The sequence below is a fragment of the Phalacrocorax aristotelis genome, chromosome Z, assembly GCF_949628215.1.
Source record: "Phalacrocorax aristotelis chromosome Z, bGulAri2.1, whole genome shotgun sequence".
Taxonomy (NCBI): domain Eukaryota; kingdom Metazoa; phylum Chordata; class Aves; order Suliformes; family Phalacrocoracidae; genus Phalacrocorax; species Phalacrocorax aristotelis.
Genome location: NC_134311.1, coordinates 31,107,677 through 31,130,331, shown reverse-complemented (window position 1 = coordinate 31,130,331; position 22,655 = coordinate 31,107,677). Strand labels below are relative to the sequence as shown.

General features: G+C 37.6%; 1 protein-coding gene across 2 annotated transcripts in view; it reads right to left on the bottom strand.

Moving 5' to 3' along the window:
• Positions 1-5,237: 5,237 nt before the first annotated feature.
• Positions 5,238-22,655, bottom strand: part of SLC12A2 (solute carrier family 12 member 2) — a 61,580-nt gene continuing 44,162 nt past the window's right edge. Inside the window, exons 16-27 of one of the 2 annotated variants that reach the window (XM_075079721.1) lie at positions 19,939-20,050; positions 17,649-17,789; positions 17,334-17,440; positions 15,276-15,355; positions 13,800-13,940; positions 13,032-13,079; positions 11,365-11,487; positions 11,079-11,190; positions 10,535-10,621; positions 9,513-9,648; positions 7,970-8,037; positions 5,238-7,012 (exon numbers count right to left, since the gene is read on the bottom strand). In XM_075079721.1, the coding sequence (XP_074935822.1) occupies positions 6,877-7,012; positions 7,970-8,037; positions 9,513-9,648; positions 10,535-10,621; positions 11,079-11,190; positions 11,365-11,487; positions 13,032-13,079; positions 13,800-13,940; positions 15,276-15,355; positions 17,334-17,440; positions 17,649-17,789; positions 19,939-20,050 (1,291 nt within the window). In that variant the 3' untranslated portion in view covers positions 5,238-6,876. The remainder of the gene's footprint in view (positions 7,013-7,969; positions 8,038-9,512; positions 9,649-10,534; positions 10,622-11,078; positions 11,191-11,364; positions 11,488-13,031; positions 13,080-13,799; positions 13,941-15,275; positions 15,356-17,333; positions 17,441-17,648; positions 17,790-19,938; positions 20,051-22,655) is intronic. The other variant, XM_075079722.1, reaches the window with a different exon arrangement.

The following is a 22,655-nucleotide window of genomic DNA, read 5'->3' as shown; positions in this document are numbered from 1 at the left end:
ACCTAAGAGTTTCAGTGTTGGCTAATTGTACAGGATGGAAAAAGTCAGATCTGCTTTCTGGCTAGAGAAGATGCTTAGTTCTCTGAGCTGACAAGTAATCATACGATCTTTCGGTTTTTAACCCATTGGAATTATTTGCATCATGCCGACTCCCAGGTCCCAGCTGAAAATCAAGCCTCATTGGTCTAGGTGCTTATAAACATGGCAAGAGCAAAAAAGCAGCAACCCCCAAACCCTGCAATACAATTAAAATAAAAATATCATTGATAAAGTGTGCTTAGTAAGGTTTGGTAGGTATATGCCAAAGCGTGAGTTTTCCCAATAAATTCTACCATGTCTGAAATAATATTGCTAGTTGAAGGATACCGAAAGATTTTAATGAGAAAAAAAGATTCTTAAAATTAACAACCCTCAACCGTGCAATCAAACGTAAAATGAAATTCTATATGAGGTTAGCCAAAATCCCATGTGAAAGCCCACACTATTCTGTGGTTAGCCTTGATTTCATATGTTAATACTGTGAATGGCTGTTGTTGGTTGACTCCATAAAATGTCATTTCCTTTGAGGTGCAAGCTCCTCTTGGCAGCACTGTGCTTTGACCTGCTATGATTTCTAGGTTACCAGTGCCTAAACTACTATGTTTTACTACAAGTAACAATGTTTAACTCTTACGCTTGTATTTTTGCACTTTACCTCTGTTGTTTTTTTTTTCCCTTTAACTCCACTGGTCATCAGAGATGAGTTGCATTAAATTGACCAAAACGTTTGTAAAACACATAGGCTAACATTGGATTATCTGGCATTCTCTTTTGTACGTACATCCCTTCCCGTGCTTCATGTATACTTTTTTAAAATACTGTTCTAAATGTTAATCCATGTAATCACTAACAGTAGTACAATGGGATTGTTCAAAAGACCCTGTAATTTGCAACACTGTGGTTAAACCAGACCAGCCAGGCACCTTGGACTGAAAGAATGAGTGACCATACACGGTTGAGAGTGAGGATGTTTCAAGGCAATCCCAGCTCTCGAATTTTCAGCCAGACCCTGTGGAAATCCTTTGCATGTGACTCCATTCTACCATTTGTTTTCAAGAGACAGATTTAATTGCAAAGGGATGTTCCAAGGTTTAGTTATTAGTTGTAAAATATTTCAACAGAGTGATAAAGTTATTCTCAAGTTTAATATGCTTGGAAATGCCTAGTGCTACACTATTCAGTTTCCTCCAACACTTTAAATAGCCAATACACGAATATTGTGGGATGATGTAAAGCTTTTATCATCTCTGTACTTTTAGAAGGTGGTGGACGTTTGTCTTGTTTGTTACTTATGAAGCAAAAATATCTTGTTGAAATGTTTTGGATCACTCTGAAGCTAGGTGGGACAAGTTGGTCTTTTGTTTTCTAACGTCTCTTTTCTCTCTCTGCCTGCAGTGTTTATCCTTCTGTTCTTTAAAGTAACAGAGCTGGAAATAGACGCTGAGAAAAGCAAGCATCACCCAGTACTTTGTGAAATGGTGGTTACTTGGTGGTAAAAAGGCTGTTTGAAGTCAACAGGCAGCATCTGCATGGAGATTCCTGCATCCTTTAGAACAAAACCTAAGCATGTTTCCCACAAAGGGAGGGAGGAAAAAAGAACATAACTTTTCTCCAAACCACAGCCAAAATTATGGAAAGTTTAATGCAAAAGAAAACTATCATGCTTGATACACCGTAAGTTTATTCAAAGCACACAGTCGTTTAGCCCATGAAACCGAAGGAACAGCGCAGGAAGTGTTTGACAGCGCCAGTTCCAAGCACCACCCGAAATGCTGAAGGCCCATAGTGCCACCTGGCGTTACTATCGCAGCTTGAATTCCTAGAAAACTCTACGGAGAGAGTATTTCCTATTTCTTTCACTAAAAATCATGTTTTATTAGCTGGGTTTTGTAATTATTACTGCGGACGGGAACCGCGGGGCTATGAAGACGAGGTACCTGGACCCAAACCCTCGCACTAGAACTTGTTTCGGCTACAGCTCACCAGGGCCAGTTACCCACAGACTCCACACGGTGGGAGCAGAGTTGTGAGGCCCTTCTTCCCTCACGTCCTGCTGCCCCTGCATTAGGCCCCTCCTAGCGGCACATTTTGCAGCATTTCACTGGCGGGTCGCAAGAACACATCCCCAGCGCGCGCCACCCCGCGCAAGCACACCTCACCGCACTGCACCACAGGACGGGCTGATGATAAGCAAGGCAACAGCCAATTAGAGGACGAGGGGAGACGCCTGCAGCCAACTGGAGCGCGGGGCTGCCGGGAGGGGCGGTGCTAGCGGCGAGGCCCGGGTTGGGGGGGGCAGGGCAGGGCTCTGAGGGGCGCGGGGCGGGTGCGGCCCTTCGGCGAGCAGGTGTTTAAAAAGTTACATGTTTTTAAAAAAATCCTTAAATCTGAAGCGTGGCGGTTTAGACGCAGAAGGGTTCCCGCTCCGCTCGCCCCGTTACATTGCGACGCGCAGGTAACCACGGCCGCGGCGGCGGCGTGGTGGCACTGCGGCACCCCCGCGCAGGCACGGGCGGGGCAGGCAGGGAAGGGAGGCCGGCGGGAGGCGGGGCGGGCAGGCTCCTGGCGCTACAAAGCCAGCCTGCTCTGGAGAGAGTGAGCGGATCGCGGGTGAGACCGGCAAAGAGGCTGCTCTCGGGTTCCTTTTACTGCTCGCGATTCTACGCGTGCTGGCAGCAGCGGGAACGCGGATGTAAGCGGCCGGCACGGGCTTGACTTGTGCCTGGTCACGCATCTAACTTCTGGTTGTGCGTGGCGTTCAATGCCTGTGTAGTGTCACAGACCTGAGGCCTAGCTCCCACTCAGACTGAACATAAACCAGGTTTAGGTGTAGAGGCAAGATTTACAGGATCCCACCATGGTTATACAAGAAGTGTAACTAGACTAATGAAGAACGTTCACCAAGGGGAAGGGAGTCCTGCTTTCCTCTTTCAAAATAAAACCAAAACAAGTTATTACGCAGCATGAACCTTCACTGTCTCTGTAGCCAAGTGATGACATCAACCTTGATCCAATTTTCATTCTTCAGCTTTGAAAGCATATGTGAAGGCACTACCAGTGATCTCAGCTAATGGTACTGTCTCATTATTTGGATCAACCGCTTGTCCAGCAGATAGCAGGATCTAGAAAAACTGCTACATACCTTCTCCTCTGCCTCTTTACATACTGGTAACAGGTTAGACGCAACACCATAGTAGCCAGAATTGTACTTTTAACAAGTATTCCCTTCCTGCTGACATCCAAACCTCACCCTCAAGGCCTAAATTTAAAAGCTTGGAGAAACTTAACACGTATTTAGGAAATTAAGGATGTAGAGGCCTGAATTTATCAGAGGCTAATTTTCAAATAAAAATTCTCAGTCACCCAGCTACTCTTTAAAACAGCAAAATTGATGAGGTTAAGAAGTTCTTCAGTGGTTTAAGTATTATTTGATAGGAGAAAACAACTTGCTATTTTTCATTATGCTCTTAAGATTTTTCAACTAGTTTCTAGCGCAATGTACATTACTGGAGTTAACGCCAAACCTGGTTTGCTTCAAGCGGCTTTGCTACTGACTCTTACAAGTTATTCTCCCAACATACTTTCTCACGTCCCAGTGGGCTACTGTTTTGGGGAGAAAAAGGAGTTAGACAGTTCTTCACTGTGCTCAGAGGCAAAACAAAATGCATACATAATAGAAACAAGTTTTCAGATGCTAATGTTCCAGCTTAAACATACCACGTATTGTGGATTGGTCTGCATTGTCTGGCAAGTCGTGACAAATTTTAGAGAGCGAAACAAGGTTTATTTTTCTTATGCGACCACAGCTGTTCCTAACCGAGCAGCAGCAAACATTTCCCACCCGAGAACAAAACACTTGTCTCCTCACAGCAGGCATATGAATGACTAAGTTCTACTCATGGTCCTATGCAAATTCCACCATAAATCTAAGTATCAGATGTGTGCAATAAGCATATTCACATATCAGGAAATATTCTCAGCATTAATCTGTTAAACTATAAACATTATTCCCTATCCCCCACCCCAATAAAAAAAGGCATTGTTAGACAAGACAGTTGTATTGAATTCACTTCCTTTTATTGCAGTGACATCTCCCTGGTACAAAGTATTAACTGCAATAATTACTTTAAAACATTAGAAAAGCATTTCTGTGTGACAGTTACAGTACAGTATCAAATCTTACATCTTCAAACCAAGTGGGCCATTACCCACTTACGCTCAAATCTTTAAATTATTTTCCATTATTTTTAAATATGTAATGTCAGAAAAAGCATATAAAAAGAATGTATGTAAAAGGAAACCTAAATACAAATATAAGTGAACAAATAAATAATTTTCTCCAGCTACTACTGTCTAAACCCATACAAAGAAACCTAATCTATAGAAGGTATGAATTGCCATGTGTAAGCGATTTCATTTTTCAAGTAATTAATAATGATTGAAACATAACTAAATTTGGTGTCAAAATCAAAGCAGAAGTTGGAGTGACTGCCACTAACTGGCATCTGTTGCAAACAGTTGCCATTAACTATTGAAATTTTAGTGTAGCAAATAAAGTTGAAACTTCACCTTGTGCCTAGCGTTAGTGGACTTCTGAGAGTGCATGTGAAAAGCATCCTATGTTATTTCACAGACATTACCTTAACTATCCCCATATGCATATTTAGATATATTTTATATAATTTTATACACATATATGCATGTATACACACACTTCATTTGGTTTCTGTGTTACAGATCACAAGCAATGATTTCCTGAATGGGCAAAAACCTTTTAAATAAGTGTACCTGTGCACATTTTTTTAAGATAGCAGCACTAAGTCCATGCCTTACTGTCCATCTGTTCAAAAGAATGTAACCCACAAAACAAGAAGAAACATGGCAATGATTCCATATTCACAATGTGACATCCCCTAAAAACCACGTTAAAACGTGTAATAAATATGTTGGCAAATTTGATTCTCACCTGCTCACCTGGAAGGAAACAGCACTTTTACTGCAAACTGTCTTGTCTTAAAATGTTTATCGTAACAAGCTGGGTTCATGCTGGCATCAGTTATCTCACACTTAGCAGCAAAACATGCATGCTTGTTTTTTCGTTATTTTTTTTAAAGTGAAATGATTCAATAGTCTCAAATCCAAGTCACAGAAACAGCAAGATTTTTGCAGTTTACCAAGCACTTGACAACAGTGTATACTGCACTGTGTAGAGTATTTTTATCTTTATTCTCAATGAGTTGGAGCTCCACCTTGCCACACAATGATTATGCTTTGTCCTCCAAAGGAACAGTTACATTTCAATTTGATCTTGTACTTAGCATAAAAATACACCTTTTCTGTGCATCCTTAAATGAAAGTCAGTCAACCACTGGTAAACCGATCAGTAGCATGTCCAATGCTAATATCAAAAGCTTGTGAAATGTTTTTAGGCAATCCTTTCTATCCAAAATATATTAGGAATTTAAAAAACAGTTCACATTACTAACCTTTATACAAAGGCTCAAGTGAAATTTCTTGTGTAAGTGTTCATAGTAGACTAAATTATGAAGTTTTCAAAATATACAATGAAAGGGCACACAAGATTGGCAGTTTCTTTATTGAACATAGAAAATGTATAAAGTAGGATGTATGGAGTAGATCTAAATTGCTGGACAATCAAACCTGAGTATTATTTAATAAGACTAAATGTACTTTCTGACAACTGAATGAATTGACCTAAAAACATCTCCCCTAGTAACTAGTGGTCCTTTCAACCATTTGTTGAAAAATGCGAGAGAACTGTAGCTTTTATATTTCATACTGGATAGCAAGATTCCACATAGTGTTTACTGTTTTCTGTTAGATAGCATCACGTTGCTTTTATTATCCCCATTCAAGCCTTAAGTTGAGTTTTGTTTCAAAGTAAGTTAGAAGTGACACCAAAACGTAAAAGACCAAGAACTAGGACAGGTCTTTTTCTTTTCCTCTGATTTGTAGTAAGATGAAAAGCCTCAGCCAGTAAGATGAATTTGGTTTCGTATTAGAGCTACACAGAGCTAAGACTGACCAGTATCCTTTGCCAAAGTAGCTAATGTTAGCTGTGTATCTCAGACCAATGCCAATGTAGTACACGTCATCAAATTTGATAAAAGGATCCTCTCTGCTGGTAGTTTTGTTTTAACTGTTACAAAATTTAGTAGCACGAAGTCTTGACAGTAACATCAGAAATTTGTTTTAGTTCAACTGACCTGCTCCAATTCTCAGCTTTAAATCTAACAGATATAGTAATAAAAAACCAAAAAGTTTCTGACAATAAAAAAACATACAGTACTAAGAACTAATAGCTCAATGGAAGACTGAAAAGCAGCATTCATCTTTATTGTAATACAGAAGAGACTAGAAACTAAAGGAAGTCTGATCTAAACTCTTAGTTGAAGGCAGATTTTGACATTCTATATAAATTTACAAAATAGGATGCATGGATGAGATTTGGTTAATTTCAGAAGGCACCTCAAGGCTAAAAGGCTTTTATAAATCTATAATCCTTTCATTGATCAAAAATAAAACATTTTATTGCTGCTATTCAAATAGCAAACTAAAAGCTTGTCTTGTTCTTCAGTCTAATAAGGAATCCTCCCCCATTAAGCAAGATTAAATTACAGAAAATATAGAATAAAACTGAAGATGTCACAACTTTAGAAATACAGTGACTTTCCTTGTGTGCTTTCAAGTCAGTGAAATAGTGAAAGAAGAGTCACTTTTTGCCTTTGTGATGTTAACAAACTATAGACCATGTCAGTCGCTCTCTCCTGGGCACTGAAGTACCATTTCATTGTAGCTGTCCCATGTGCAGTACTCTTAGGAATAGAAGGTAAGAACACTCTGGTGATTCCCACGAACAAGGAGAATTGGTGGCAGATCTTTAGAAAGAGCTTCTAACCAGGCCATGTACAGTGCACTGGAAACCGCACCTTTTCGTGCAACTGGCAAACTCCTACAATTCAAAAGGAAAAAAGCATTGAACAATTAGAAAAACCTGGTGGAGTACAAGTTATATCATTTAACTATGACAATATGATTCTGCAAAGAGGTAGATATTCAGTCAAATTTCCTAACCTTTTTAGTTTTTGGTTTTTTTCCCTCAGAATTCAGTTAATGAGTTTAGAGTTTGTATCTTGATCTACCACAGGCCTTTACATGTATTTAGCCCTCACTTTTAGCTTCTTACCACCATTTTGTATTCAGGTGACTTCACGGAGAATTCTCCTCAGCTGAAGACAGTTTCTTGAAGCACTCTTCAAGATTTTAAAATACAGCTTTTCCTTACCATGCCAAGTTGGTGCAGTCTAATATTCCTTCTCACAATCCTTCCAAAACATGCCATACTCTTTTCTTTTTTTGGGGAAAAAAAACCAAACCAAAACCCACCAAACCCGATAAACTATTTGCTCTATTCAAGCTTCACTTGTAGTACTACAAGTACTACTGTTGCTCTGAAGCAGGCTCCAAACAAAAACACAGCAAAGAAACCTATCATCTGCATTCTGCTTGTTTACACCAAAAGTAATTTCCTGGAAGTCCATCAGCAGGACGATGCTCTAGCTATCTAGAGAGATTTCCTAGAAAAAGAACTGAAAGGAAGGATCTGAAAGGGAGGGAAATAGTTGGCATGCAGGAGTGGAAGGAATGTGAGAATCCTGAGCCATGCTACAGATGTGGCGGTAATCACCTAAAGCAGCGTACCAGAAGCACAAAATTACACAGGCCGTTTTTTGTTCATCAGTACAGTAGCTCCATACTTCCAATAAACGCATTCAGCACTGAAACCTCTTGAGTATTTCTGGACTTTAATGCCAACACACAGGCTTTTCCTAACCTGCATTTACATATATTTATAATTCAAATTACAGTTCTGTATCAATTAGGGTAAGAGTACAAATCATTTACTTACATGACAATTACGTTAGCTGTACTTGAATGTTCTTTCAGCAACTCATTTAGCCTAATCTGGCGATAAGTCTGTAATTAAAATGAAACTTGTTAGGAAAATCTTTTATGTAAAACTACAAAAAGTTTATTTATTCCAGAAAATTGAAAAACAGTTATGATCAATTGGTACGAGTCATTTATAGAAAGAATGTACTTCCAACCTCTGTTTGGCAATATGCTCACTTTTCCAAAACATCTATGGTTGCAAGGCTGGGAGAGAAGAAAGCAGTAAGCTTAAAGTGTGCAAATAAGCCAAGTACTATGAAAGCTAAAGTTTAAGATAGTTCCTCTAATAATGATACCATTCTTCATAGCCCCTGGGAGCAAAAGCCTTTATGGTCTCTTCAAGGTTGTTTTTACTACATGCTGTAAGCTTATAGTGAGCAGGTCTTACAGAAGCGAAGCCCCATCTTCCTTTGGTAAGCCTATCTCCACAATAGGCCTCCCTTTTTTTACTACCATATATTCTGTCTTAACATCCACGGTAGCTTCCTCAGTAATTTTCAGTTCTTTTTTATGTCAACTACCTTTCTAGCAAACATTTTTAGTTAACCATTTCTTAGAGTTCTGTTGTTCTCAGGTGAGCTGAAGTCCAGTTGGCCTGCAGGATAGTATCTGCAGAACCAGTTAAGCTATCAGCAGACAAGAGTAAATCACTTCAGTTATCTCACTGAAATGGTTTTTGGCCATATTGGTAGACAAGAAGAACAACAAGGCACCAAGCAGCTCATTAACTATAAAATAACTGTACTTCATAAAACCTCCCTCGCACCCCCTTGGTAATATGCAGTTAAGAGATTTCAGCAGCAGCTGCCTGTCACTCTGTACTTACCTCTTAAACAGGTTCCTGTCTTTTTTTTTTTTTAAACACTTACAATGCAGAATAACCTACCATTCCCATTTTTCCCTGCTGCAAATCCTCACAGAGGTTGTAAAAACCCAGACAGAGAAAAGAAGGTAAGGGCAGAATATAGTTAGGACCATCCTGAATAACTTCAGCTCACTGAAACTTTAGCCAGTCTTTATTTAGATACTTGTCTGTATCTGCATCCTGTTAATAGGACTTTACGTGAGTCTCCTCCAGAGAACCACTTCAGAAGGAATACCTCTGGCATCTCTATAGTGCACAACTGCTTGGGAATAATGTCAAACCTTTAATTGCCCCTTAACAATTAGATTTGGTGTGGGGTTTTTTAATAACAAAGTAAAAAATGTTAACTTGGTCAAAAAAAAAGTCGAACAGCTGAATATAACTATTATTATAAATTAGGTGTTAAAATACTGTAGGAAAGCAGTTTGCGTGCCCCTTCCCCCCAGTGCAGAAACATTTGTCTTTTTTTGTGACCCATCTAAATGGTTTTAGATGCTGCTTTCTGTCAGCTATTTATAAGAACAGCTATGGAAGAGAGAGAATAACATAAATGAACTCATTGATATCACATCCACAAATATAGTATGGGAGCAAAGCTTAACAATGTTTAACCTAACACTAGAGAATACAGAACCTTTGTTTTGTAAAGCTCAAGTTCATTATCTGTTATCCTCCATGGTTCATCCTCCTTCATTTTATCTGCAACTTCTTGTTCTTTATCATCTTCATGAAGTCGGAAGGGCTCTATCATTTCTTCAAAAGCTGCAATACTGGAATGATTAAGTGAACAGCCATATTAAAACAGGGTATAAAAGAACGGATATTAGCATTTACCATCTATATAAGCTGTAAAACAGTATTTCCTAACTTTCATGACAGGTCAAGTTATTCAGATACATGCATACCTATGCAAAAGATACTTTTACAGCTTCAATGTACTAAAGAAGGCTTGAAGGGAAAGGAGGATAATATTTTTAGATCTTACACATTCTATTACAAATTTGTACTGCAAGTCACCTACAAATAATATTTAAACTTGAGAATCAGAAATATCACATGTATGATCATTCCTGTGTAAACTGAAAGCAATTTAAAAGGAAAAATACATCAGGTTATTTGAAGGCCAAGCCTCGTTGCATTAAACTAAGGTCAGTTGGGGTCAGCTGTCCTGGCTGTGTCTCCTCCCAGATTCTTGTGCACCCGGCAGAGCACGGGGAGCTGAAAAAGCCCTTGACCAGTGTAAGTCCTGCTTAGCAACAACTAAAACATCTCTGCATTATCACCACTGTTTCCAGCAAAACTCCAAAACGCAGCCCCATATTAGCTACTACGAAGAAATTTATCCCAGCTGAAACCAGGACAGTGAGCATTTCTCTTTTTAAAGAAGATTGCTCCAGACAAATTGCATTTTTTAAACTGTATTTTTCTGAATTTAATACTATAGTCTAAGGGCCAGAGATATAAAAAATACAAAATTCTATGTTCTTGGATGTAGGGGTTATTGCTTAATTTATTTCCTGCATTTTCATGGAACACTGGATGTCACAGGAACTACTCTGTCAAAACTGTTACGTAGGAAAGGATGAAGAACTCTAAATTCAGGAATGACATAAAAAATTCAACTAACAAACAAGTTGGGGTTTTTTTGATACTTACTTTTCTTTCTTTGGCTTAGTATTAATATCCCCAAGAACCATAATGTCCGAGAAGTCTATCCGAAATTTGCTGAGCAAAGTAGCCATCCTGTATCAGAAGAACAAGCCTTTATGAATGATCAGAGTTTTGATATTTCACAGGGCAAACAGGTGTTTGGTAATAAAAACACTAGTTTAAGAAAAAAACAAAGCCACTTAAATGTGATAGGAAAAAAGAAAATCAAATTGACCTGGCATATGGCTATAAATCACAACATGCATCAGAGAAAAAAAAAATTAAAAATGTAAAACTAGGAGAAGAGCTCTGCTTTAAAGACAACCTCAGAAAATGTTTGAAAGTGTTAGTGTCAGACAATGCTGCAGGAAAATTAATTTAACTTGAGGTATCTCATCCAAGACAATCTGGAGGAAATTGAACTTTTTTTGGAGAAAGGGAATAGAATACAAATAGGTATGAACTGGTTACACCTGAAGAAGAAGAAAGTACTTTACCGTGTAACATGCTGTATTAGCGTTTGAAATGAAATTTATGAAGGTAAACTTACGCTCTTCTGTCATGATCAATTCTGTTTATTTTTCCACCAATGAACACTCTGATCTTACAGTCTTTCCACTTCTTCTTGGTTGTAAGAAGATATGGGATCAACAGTGTCAAACCTGCATTTTGACCAGAATTTGGAATGATTCAGAAAACAGCATTTGTGTGAAGAGTTTAATAGTACACATTTGTAATCTATATATGAACTTACTGAAATATATCTACTAACAATAATTCAAAATCACTTCAATAATTTTTTTCAACATTTGTTTTTAAAGTATAAAGCATATTACCTCCATCATCAAAGAGCCACCAGACATCAATATTGTTTCTGCCTTGTTTCTTCTGAAACTGCGCACTAGCATCAAGAAGTCTTTGGTCAGCCAAGTTTAAAGGAGAAGATGAGCTCTTTGAATCTGGAAAAAATTATGAAATTTCATTTTTGAAGTGTTTTTCTTAATCACCCTGAAATTCATCAAATGCATCTTCATAATATGCTGTGATATCTCTAAATAAAAATTGTTTCTCCCCCCCCCCCAATCCAACTCCAAATTTTGATTTAATGGATATAAACTGAGCTATATTTAGGGAGTCTGCAAACTCATAACTCCAGAGTTAAAGATTTAAGTCTCAAAGTCATTTAGTAGACACCTGAAAATAAAGGAGCTGTAACATCTTTATACAGTCATTTGCCTGGACAATTTAACTAACCTTGCACAGATAGTTCTGACAATTAGGTCATTCTCTGTTGCTACCTCTTGCATATGACAAAACTTCCCCAAAAATATGTAGATACTGATTTACAAGAAAATACCATGTCCTAAGTCATTTTCTTCTTTCCTTAAATGCATTTTTCTTTAAGCATGTACTGAAAATAAAAGCTATTTCTGCATACTGGAATTCTATCTTTTGCAACAAGTATTGTTTTGCATGTGCAAGGCTCTGAAGCACAATATAGACTGTTTTGCATAATGAAGTTATTGGATTTGCTGAGAACAAGGCAACAATGGCATTTTCAATTAAATTTATACAGGTAAATATATTTTTTTAAACTACAGAAAAACCCAACCCCTTTCCCTTAATTAAAACCTCAGTTTGAACATGAGCCAGGAATTTTATATTCATCTCACTCCTTATTTTATTAGGAATTTTTAAGTTTAGAGTACATCTGTGACTGATTTACATTAATATACTACTTTACTGCATACTGGGACTTCTTCCAAACTGCCATCTTGTGCTTCAAGATGTAATCTCACTTTTCTTCATTAAAACACAACAGCTTCTAGCTGTTGAAATTATGAAGAAAATGTCAAAAAAGTTAGATGAATCTTAGTTAAGGCAAAAATATTTGCTTAAATGAAAAAGGCTGAAATAAACCAGGAAGTAAAAACTGCTCAATTAATCTTTCAAAATGCTGTTTATTTGAATGGCTACTTCACATTATTTCAGATGTTAATCTCACTGCATGCCTATATTATGCCTTAATTTGCAAGCTATTGAACAATTCCAAATAACAGAGCAACAACTATGGCTTTAGAAGATCTACTGAATAGACTGATAGAGCCCTAGCACTGTATCAGTAGAAAATATTTCCTTTACTCTTAAATCAAGTAAGGGCCAAGACAGATACCCAAGTCACAGATAACGAAGCAAGCTCCTGAATACGTTTCACATGTTACGAACAAAAGTTAAAAAAAAAAATAAATCCAACATTCATATTTTAGACACATGCACAACCCTTTCTCAGTTGCAACTTGTTTTGCGAGTTTCCACAGAGTTGCATTTTTCCATAGCCTAATCCCTAAAGTCGAAGCACATTCCAAAGCAGATATGAAGAAACAAATTAACATTGCATGGCTGATATTTTGCTCTCTCATATGTGTAGAAAGGAGTACAAAAGGAAAACTGAAATTAACAATGCAAAAGAATGATTTAACACAAAAAGGTGGAAAATGCCTGCCTTTTTTCAACAGTGGTTGTGTTGGAGTCTTTCCATCCTCGTCCTCCTCTGGAAGATTTTTAAAGATACAAAATAAAAAGGTTAAATTCCTGTGTGATGTTAACGAAAATACTACTAGTGTATATATATAAAAAAAGAAAGCAAAAATGTAGAATGAAATGGATTTTCATACAAAGAAAAGCACACAAATGCAGTCTACCAGATCCTGAGATTTATTTGTACTCTAACCAAAAAAAAAAAACCAAACAGGAAAGAGAAAAGAAGAAAGAAAGAATCACATTGCTCATTTAAGTATCAGGTCGCTCCAAGCTTTTACTTCAAAAGGAAGAGGAAATTGATTATTGCCATGTCAAACTCTCCTGAATGATTTATGTCTGTTAACACACACATAATATTCTAGTCTAAGGTGAAAAAACTTTCAATTTAGTGGCCTTCAAATCACACAATATATAGATGTGTGGCAAGATTCTCAAGCAATTTTTAATACCTTTCAAACTCATTAACAAAGAAAAACCATTGTAGGACACTGTCTACCACCTGTTTTATTTCAGGGACTAGATGTGAAAGATTTATTTTACATACTGGTAAGCTCTAAACCAAGGTACTTAAGTGATTAGACGTAAACAGCTAGAAAAGCATGACATGCTTCTGTTCCACAGACACAAAAATCCCTTAAATAATTCCTTGGCAAGGGGAGGGAGGAAGTGGAGAGGGAATGAGAGAGAGAAAGAGTGAGAACTCAAATTTCATTGCTAACTAGCAAATTACCTTTATGTAGAGTGGGAGTTCTTTCACTAGATGATGGAGCAAAAGCTATGGAAGTGTCTGTCTCAGCCTTCTTGCTGTAATCCACTTTTACTATGACATCCTTGGTACATGGAGATTTTTCTTGGGATGACAGTAACTCTTCTTTTAGAAAGCAAAGAAACACATTATTAAACTACTTAATTCTTCCAATAGGTATCAATAGAAGTATGTGACTATACTGAGATTTTTCACAATCCTACTGCAACTCTATGGCAAAGAGAAGGGGGAAAAGAAAGGCAGAAGACAACAACAAAATCTTATATGAACTGCTTCAGAGTACAAAGAGGCTCCTCCTTTGAGCAGAGCTGTAATTTCCTGCTACTTCCCAGATTTTGGGTGTTGATTGCATTACCACAGGCTAAACATAAAACAGAGCTAGCTAATACTGAGGAAGTACAATCAGGAGGTAAAAAAAATTACTTGGGCAAACATTTTCCATTTCCATTCTAATTCCAGGAGGAAGATGAGTCTTAGACAAGGTCCACACCAAGTATGTGTCTCAGCCAAGTTTTTTTTCCAGGTTCAGCTTCAGTCGAGCTACTTGGCAGCTGTCAGAGTTAAAGCAAACTCACAGTCCCCAGTGGATGCTAAGACTCTTCCGACACCTCGGTGTTTCATTTTCTAGTCTTCTCAGCAGTGTTGTTTTCACACTGCAGGTTCACTCATTGCCGTTTCTCATACTCCTCTGCCCTCCTGCACACAGTGACAGGCTCTCTGCCTCTCTTCAAATCCTAAGACATTCATGTATTTCCAGTGAAGGAAAAAACCCTCCCCTCTTTCAGGGGGATGCCCCCCGAAGAGCTGTGTCACAGCACTCTTCCTCATTGTAGCAACATTGTAGGGAGTCAGCCACAAATGAATTAGACATTATCAACTCAGTTCGCAGTTGCTGCCAAAGCTCACAGGCTTCCTTCATTATTCTGCTTGAAATTTAACTAAAATGATATCGTTCAGCTTCTGACCACTACCTACAAAGCATAATGAAGTCTTCTACACTGAAAACAGAAGAACTTTCCAAACTCAAGACAGACTGATGCTGAGGTCTCTAAACCAGTGTGGTAGGGTTGGCAACCCACACCAGACCCGCAACATTTCTTGCAATTTGCATGATTTCTAGACTTGGGCCCCAAATACGTGACACCAATTTGGGAGCCTCTTTCATTTGTTTCAGAAAAATAGTAAATCCTTGGGCAGCAACTACACACAGCTTACAAATACAGAAAGCTGAAACACACAGAGAATCAAGTTCTGTTGCTGAACGTGGGTTATTCTTATTCTACATTTCAGATTTGCTAATTTCAGCGATTTTTATTCTAGAAGAGTTTGTTTGGGTTTGTTGCCTTTTTTAATAACTTCTCCTCATTTAATATTTTCAGAAAGTAGTATTAGAAGGGAATTAGAACAGCTATTCACCAGATGAAACAAAATTAATCTTACCTTGGCCCTGAAGGTGAGAAATGTCCAGGCCCTCCTTTAGGCGGATGACAACTACACCATACTGAACATCAAAGGCATCACTAAACAAAAGGAACAAAAATAAAATATTTTACAACTTTTTCTTTCCCAAAGGACCTAATTTACACACCCTCTTTAAGCAAATTCCAGCAATTAACCACTGCCATTTAAACTCCCAAATCATGAATCTGTGTTATGGTTTCAGTTACAATTCCAAACTGTCAGCGGCATCAGTGAACTGAACACCACATCCTGAAAAGTGGCACATAGAAAGGATATGTATCCCCTCTTCTCCTTCCCCTATATAAACAGCAATTAAGTAAAAGCAACATGAACAGGTTAGTCAAGTTCTGCACAGATGATGTCACTGAGGAATCTAAATTTTTATCTCCCCCCCATCAATAAAGGGATTTCTTTTGAGTAGATCTCCTTGATCTGAGAACTAAAAATTTCTGACATCCTTCCAAAACATTTGGGTATTAAAACCACCTATGAAGTTGTAATTTAGAATCAAATTAGCTATAAATTAGCAATAACGTGCCTATTCCCATTATATCTGATGAGGAAGGAACTCACTCCTTTGAAAAATAAAGAGGGAAAACTTTATTATTATAGAAACAAGCAAAAAGCCTGAGTAAGTGGTTGAGTAAAAGTGGAGTAAAATGAAGGACAAAAATCCCCCCCAAGACATAAGACAGAAAAACATTACCTAAGCCACATCATACAGTTTGCATTAGCACTTATCATCAGTCCTTTCAATATAAATCCCTCATTACAAACAACCATAAATTGGAGAACTCCCACCTATGTCATTTCCACAGGAAGAAATTTCTCAAGATTTCACTAATTAAACACTTCTAAATAAGTGGGAAAACTTGATTAGAAATGTTCACAGTATCAATATATCCTATAATAAATGCGAGAAAAATTGAGGTTAAGCAGAAAATGTTTTGTCCATTACTGAACATTTTAAATTCATTATTTAACTTGTTAAATCTCCACAGATTAGATGTGTTTCTACTGTGTGCTTCAGAAAATTTAAATTCTCCAGAGATTTTCCAGAAATATGCTTGACCTACAGTTATTACCTCCTGAGGTTTCTCTTCTGGGATGCAGAGAGCCACATGACTTGCTGGCCTTGACAGATCTTTTAGCACAAGCCATTCCAAAATAGATAAGGAAACACGTTGCTTGGTTCTTGTTTTTTCCTTTTTTTCCTAATTTTTCACTGCATTTGGTGCTCCTGCTTTTCTCTTAAGGAACCAGGAGCGTGGGAGGGTATGATTTTTTTCCCTTTCCTAATCTCTGCCTGTGTCCTCCTCACTTTCTTTCAAATGCATAGTAAATGAGAAGCATAAAGCACAAATGAACTGGGTTATGCAGCACATACAGAAAACAAAAAAACCTCTGTATAAACACAAAAGGCAAGTTTTGGTTTTCTTAAATGTTCATAGCACAAGTTATTCTATTATTTTTTTCAGCCAGAACTGGTCTGCCTTTCAGTACTGTCAAATTACACTGGGATTTCCCTTACCATCTCCTTTACAGCTACTGTATTACTTTGGATGTCAATGCTGTGTATCTTGTAAGTAAAGTATTTCTTGTATATAAGAAAAAGGTTTAACGAAAATAGAATTTAAGCATAAGAGTTGATTCATTCTCTACTACATTTAATCTGTACAGAGGAAGCGTAGGAAAACACCTGCTTTCAATAGAAACTATGCTTTAAAGAACTCACAGACTGGCACATAAGACACTAGTTTCAGCTCTAAAGATGGTAACTTTTAAACCTCACACCATTGCAACAACTCTTTCACAGAAACAGGAAGAGTTACTATATAGAAGTCTAATCTGTTTAAACTATAAAGACTTGCTTGTTAATTTCAATTGAAAAAAAACCCAAGGTATCGAAGGCTGCTGGGTCAGCAATATGGAAAACAGTCTACCCCAAAGAGACTTCATGCAACTAAGATCATCTTGACTTATTACCAAATGTACTAAAATGGAACGTAAAGCTATACCTCTCCATTTTCTACTTACTGGAATAAATTGATATAGGTTTCAACATCTCTCATGTCACCTTGTCTCCAATTTTTCTTAAATCCAACAACAAGGGTGTTAGGTCTCATTCTACCCAGACCGGCAGCCTGAGAAGAATGAAAAATACTTTTTAAAAACCACATTATCAAAGCAACTAAAGGTTCTATTGTTTTCTTAAAGCAGAAAACAAAGTATTTTTCGAAGTTTTAAGGTAACTTTGCAAAATGAAAATACTTCAAAATATAAAACCACTTCCAATGTTCATCTTTACCACTTTCATTAAAAAAAACACCTAAATTTAGGAGAGAGGTGTACCTGCATTAAGTATTGTCCTCCATCCCTTAAGTCCTCTGCATGCACTGGAGCATAGAAAGCCTTCATCTTGTTTTTAATTAGCCATCGCTGATATTTAGCCAAATCACTTGACAGTTCTTTCATGGCTTGTCTCCGAGGTCCCTTTCAAAATAAGAAAATAAAAAGAGGAGAGGGAACAAGAATTATGGGTATGAGTAGTAATAAAGTCCCCTGCCTTTTTTTTAAATTTCACTGCTAGAATCCAATTCAAACTTGAAGAACCTTAAGGTATGCTTCCACAGTTATCAAAAAGCCCAGGACTGCAAAATACCAAGCATTATCAACACCAAAGTGTGGACATTTTTAGGAAAAGGGTTGCTCAAGCTTTAGCAAATTTGTTCCTTCAGAGCACAACCCATGTCCCCAGCAGGTGGTACAAGCTTGTCCTCCAAAGCATGGCAGTTTTAAAAAGAAAAGGCTTTGTAATGAAACATACACAAATATAGGATGACTTAATATTAGGCTGTATGGGAATATTTGTTTCAAGCTGTACAGGTGTGCCTCTGTGTGTACCTAATCCTAATCAGAATGCCTTTGTCACAGTAGTATCACTTCAGCAGTTTTATGCTGCAGTCAAAGTCATCTCCTCTTTGAATACTTTCTTTTTATTACTTCCATCAGGACAAATCATGGTGTTCCTCCTACACATCAAAATGCAAAATACAGGATGAAGTATAATCAAGAACACAGTAGCCCAGTTTTTGCAAAAGGTTACAAACTCTGACCAAATAGTCAAGAGTCAGTGAAGAATAAGGTAATGTCATCCTTGTAGGAAAACAGTTTTAAATAGAGATAGGATATGCTCCTAGACTCTAATCAGAAGTGCTTCCCTACAAGAAGGGTCACACTACCTTATTCTCTTCAGTACAGTCCTACTTTTGAAAGACAGTTATTCCATCCATTATACCTCACCTCTCTAGTATTACTTGATTTCTGTCCTTTGCACTCACAGATTTTAAGTTTGCATAGACAGGAGTTAAAAGAATTGATGTTTCTGAAGAAAAAACTGGACAATATTTGCTTAGCAAAATATATGGTCTGTGGATTGCATAAACTTGATTTGCTCTTATCTGTTCATTAGATCAGAATCAAGTCATAGTAAGTGTGGTAAATTTAAACATATTTAAGGGTAATCAGTCTGCATATTGAAAGTTACACTTGGTTAAATGATCTTAGTGATGTGACAGAAGTTTGGTCGTAAAATATGAAGCTGAACTACACAATCCCAGTGTGCTAAGACATATTTACCAATGTTTATCAGAGATGCAACAGTCTGTAGCTAGCTGAAGTTGGTACAGATCATAGTATGACAGCCACCTTGTGTGACAGTTAAGAGAACTCATGACAAGCATGATATTGGTGAACAGTTACTTCAAGCTTGCTTCCTTCCCCCCACCCCAAAACCTCTACAAGTCTGCCGTAGAAGATACTACTGTGAGAAAAAAAATAATTAAGAACTGCTTAAATTATGTCCTTGCAGAACAGCCTTCACTCCCCTCCAACCCAAAAGAACACCCCCACTCCATATTGTGACAAAAACCATGGGAAGTTAGTGAAATACTAGGGGCTGGGTAGAAAGGGAACAGGAAAGGAAATACCTGTTCACTTTACTGTTTCACCTGCCAATTAAATTAATCTGATAACTGAAGGAATGAAAACACTACCTGAAAGGTTAACAGCAATTTTTAAACTATTGGCTAAACTGATATTGAATTTACTGCTCGGGAAGGTTTATTTTAGGCCAGGCTTTGTAAGGAATCTACACAGGAATCAATCTCCCTAAAACAGTAACACTGAGAGGAAATCTAGCTGTATACTGCGCATCATTTTGACCAACTGCTCTGTCCAAAGTATGAGAGAGTACACGAGACTGTATGGCATAAAGACAGAAAGAGGCTCGGGCTGTAATCCAATATTCACTTTACTCCCAACAAAGCTTCCTCAGCATTTAGCATCAAATGCTCAAATGTACTAATTTTGCAAAGTTTCCCCTGTAGTTACCTAACTGGAATACTGATGATCCATAAATGAGTGGATTCTACCCATAGATCTTTTTGCACTTCTCAATGTCTAACAATGCTTTAATTAAACAAGAACAACAAAAAAAAACCAAAATCAAAAGCAAAAAACCAAAATACCCCTACATGAACAAGAGCCACAAACAAAAAGCAAATAGGTTAAAAAAAACGCCAAACAACCAAAAAAACCCCAAACCCAAAAAACCCAACAAGGTAATTTTGAATACACTTACCATATGTACGTGGCCACAGATCATCAAACCCACATTCTTGGTGAAAGCATGGACAAGGTGAAGCAAAGCTGGACGTGCATTTGGAGGACCTGTCATAACTAAACACTGAGGTCTAGAGTTGTGAACAGATGAGGAATAAAAAAAAGGTTGGAATTAATTTCATCTGGAGTTGTGGGGTTTTTTATTAACAGAAAGAAGTTTCTTCAGAATACTGACCATAAGAACATAATTGTCACTAAAGAGGTAGTAACCTCATCTACTTTTACAAGATGATATTAAATTAAGTAAAGATCAATTTTTCCACAACTGTCAGCAGACCTATGACTAAGTGGTTACAAACTATAGTAAACCCCCTAAATCTGAACATTTACACATTTACAAAAATCAGAAACAGATTTTAGACAAGACTAGGTCAAAGGGACAAATTTCTTCCCCCATTTGTAAGTCACATCTCTTTGCATTTGCTTACTTAGATTCCTCTGTGCCCATCAGAAAAAAAACTGGAATCATATCCTTCATTTAAATTCCTATCATTCAGAAGGCAGAGCCAAACATCTGCAGGCAAGTTATTCCAGACGACTTTCTAACCAATCTGAAAAGATGCCGTTTCCAGTTAAACCTCATATAATCGACCTCAGTCCATCGATCCCACCTGTCCAGATCCCTCTGCACAGCCTTCCTACCCTCCAGCAGACCAACACTCCCACCCAATTTGGTGGTGTCTGCAAATCTGTGTGATAAATAAATTAATAACTACTGAACTGCTCTGGTTTAGAATGTATCTCTAGAACTCAAAACATTTTTTGCCATAGGTTAGAAACCAGTATCAGGCCAGAACTAGTTCTCCTGAATTCACTTTGCTTAAAACTGGTTTACATTAAGATGTGTATCTCCTTAGGATAACAATTAAAGAAGTTTAAAACTCAGAAAGCTATATACTAGCTTCCCAAAAAAAGGAGCTGAAGTACTTCCAATGTAATCCTAAATACATACTGATCAGCAGAGCATTCATTTACTACATCAGCACAGGCAGAAAGTTACACTTGGTAAGAATTTTCCTGTAAAGCTTGCTGCTGCATTGAAGTCTGCATCCCAAAATAGGTTCATAGCAGACAGAACAAAGGTTGCAATGCTAATCACAGTTAGGTATTGTAAATTATTTAATGTCAGCCATTAGATTTGCATTAGGGAACGTTTAAAAATTGCTCCTCTTGATACCTAAGCAACAAACAAGTTTCTGAATGTAGACTGTTTTTTACTGTTAAATAAATCAGGTATCTTAATGTCACATTAGGAGTTAGGACTGCAGAAAGAAGAGCTGTTTCATAATTAAGCTTTAAGTTTTGTGGTTTATACCTACAACAGCCAACTCTTCAGTTTGGAAGTGGGAAGTCCATTAATCATCATATTAATATGTTTGTAATTTAGTTTTACTGTCATATTCTTTGAGGTTGTGCTAGTACCTATCATGATATCTAATTTTAACTGTCTGCAACACAGACATTGTAAGTACCTCTCCTGTCCTTCTTCAAGAAAATTTAGTCACTTCCAAGAGAGCCTAGGGGTCAGAATTGGAGTATTTTCTCAACAGACAGGAAATACCACAGATCTTTTCTTTGAAAAACTGTATTGCTCCCAGGTTCTGCATTCTGGACTTAACCTCAGAGAATGGCACCTGTATCAAGAATCTCTTCCTGAACTCACTCCTTAATTATGCAGTAAGTATGCAAAGTCTCCCATGTACAGAAGAGAAGATTTTATTAGCTAGATTCCCTTGCTAATACAGTGGGCAGAACAGAATAATACACTTCTCACAGCTGCAAAGGATGATAGTGATTTGCTAGACTAAGTGTTAACACTACAAATCCTGTGCTGGGCATAGGCAGCATGTAGGAGGTAACTGCTCTATTTGAAAAGAGACAGGTCAACAGAACCTCCATCCTTGGAAATATTCAAAACATGACTGGATATGGCCCTGAGCAATCCGATTTAACATCAAAGTTGGATCTTTCCAGCTGGATCTATGGTGAGTCAGTTGAGTTGGCGACTGGACAGACCGCATAGTAAAGTCAGGTTCAATCTATGATTCCATTCCTTTAACAAAATGAGTTTAAGTCAACACTTTGTTAAATTTTTTTGAAGCATCTTTTTTCTACAGTAGCTTATTCCAGAAAAATAGCATAAATACTGTAAGATAGAAAACTGCCTCCTTGAGTAGGACCTTCCCGGGTAGCCATGCTGGCAGACAACAAATCAGTTCTCTTCTTCAGTTGTGTCGAAAACATTTGTGTAGCCTATTTGCCATTAGTGAAGTGCAACAAAAGAATATGTCTAACGTGAAATAACTGGTGTTGAGGACAACATCGAGAGTATACACATCTTGGGGATTTTAGGTTAGATCAGTTTTATCCCTAGCATGTGGCCTGAATGCTCATTAGCAGTTTAGAGCATATCTTCCAGTTCCGTTTTAAAGAGGAATGCAATCCACCATTCACGGTTCAAACCATGAGGCATCTAACAATAAGCAGGCATCATCCATAGACTTGCTTCTAAAGTGCTCTCTTAATCAGAAATAAAATGCTGACGCAAACATGTCCAGAGGATGTCCATGGTGGTGAAATTCAAAGTTGTTATAAACCATAGGAGACAAACAGGCATTTAATGGAAATCATGATAGCAAACATCGTGACAGTAGCCTACTGAATACATAGAAGTAA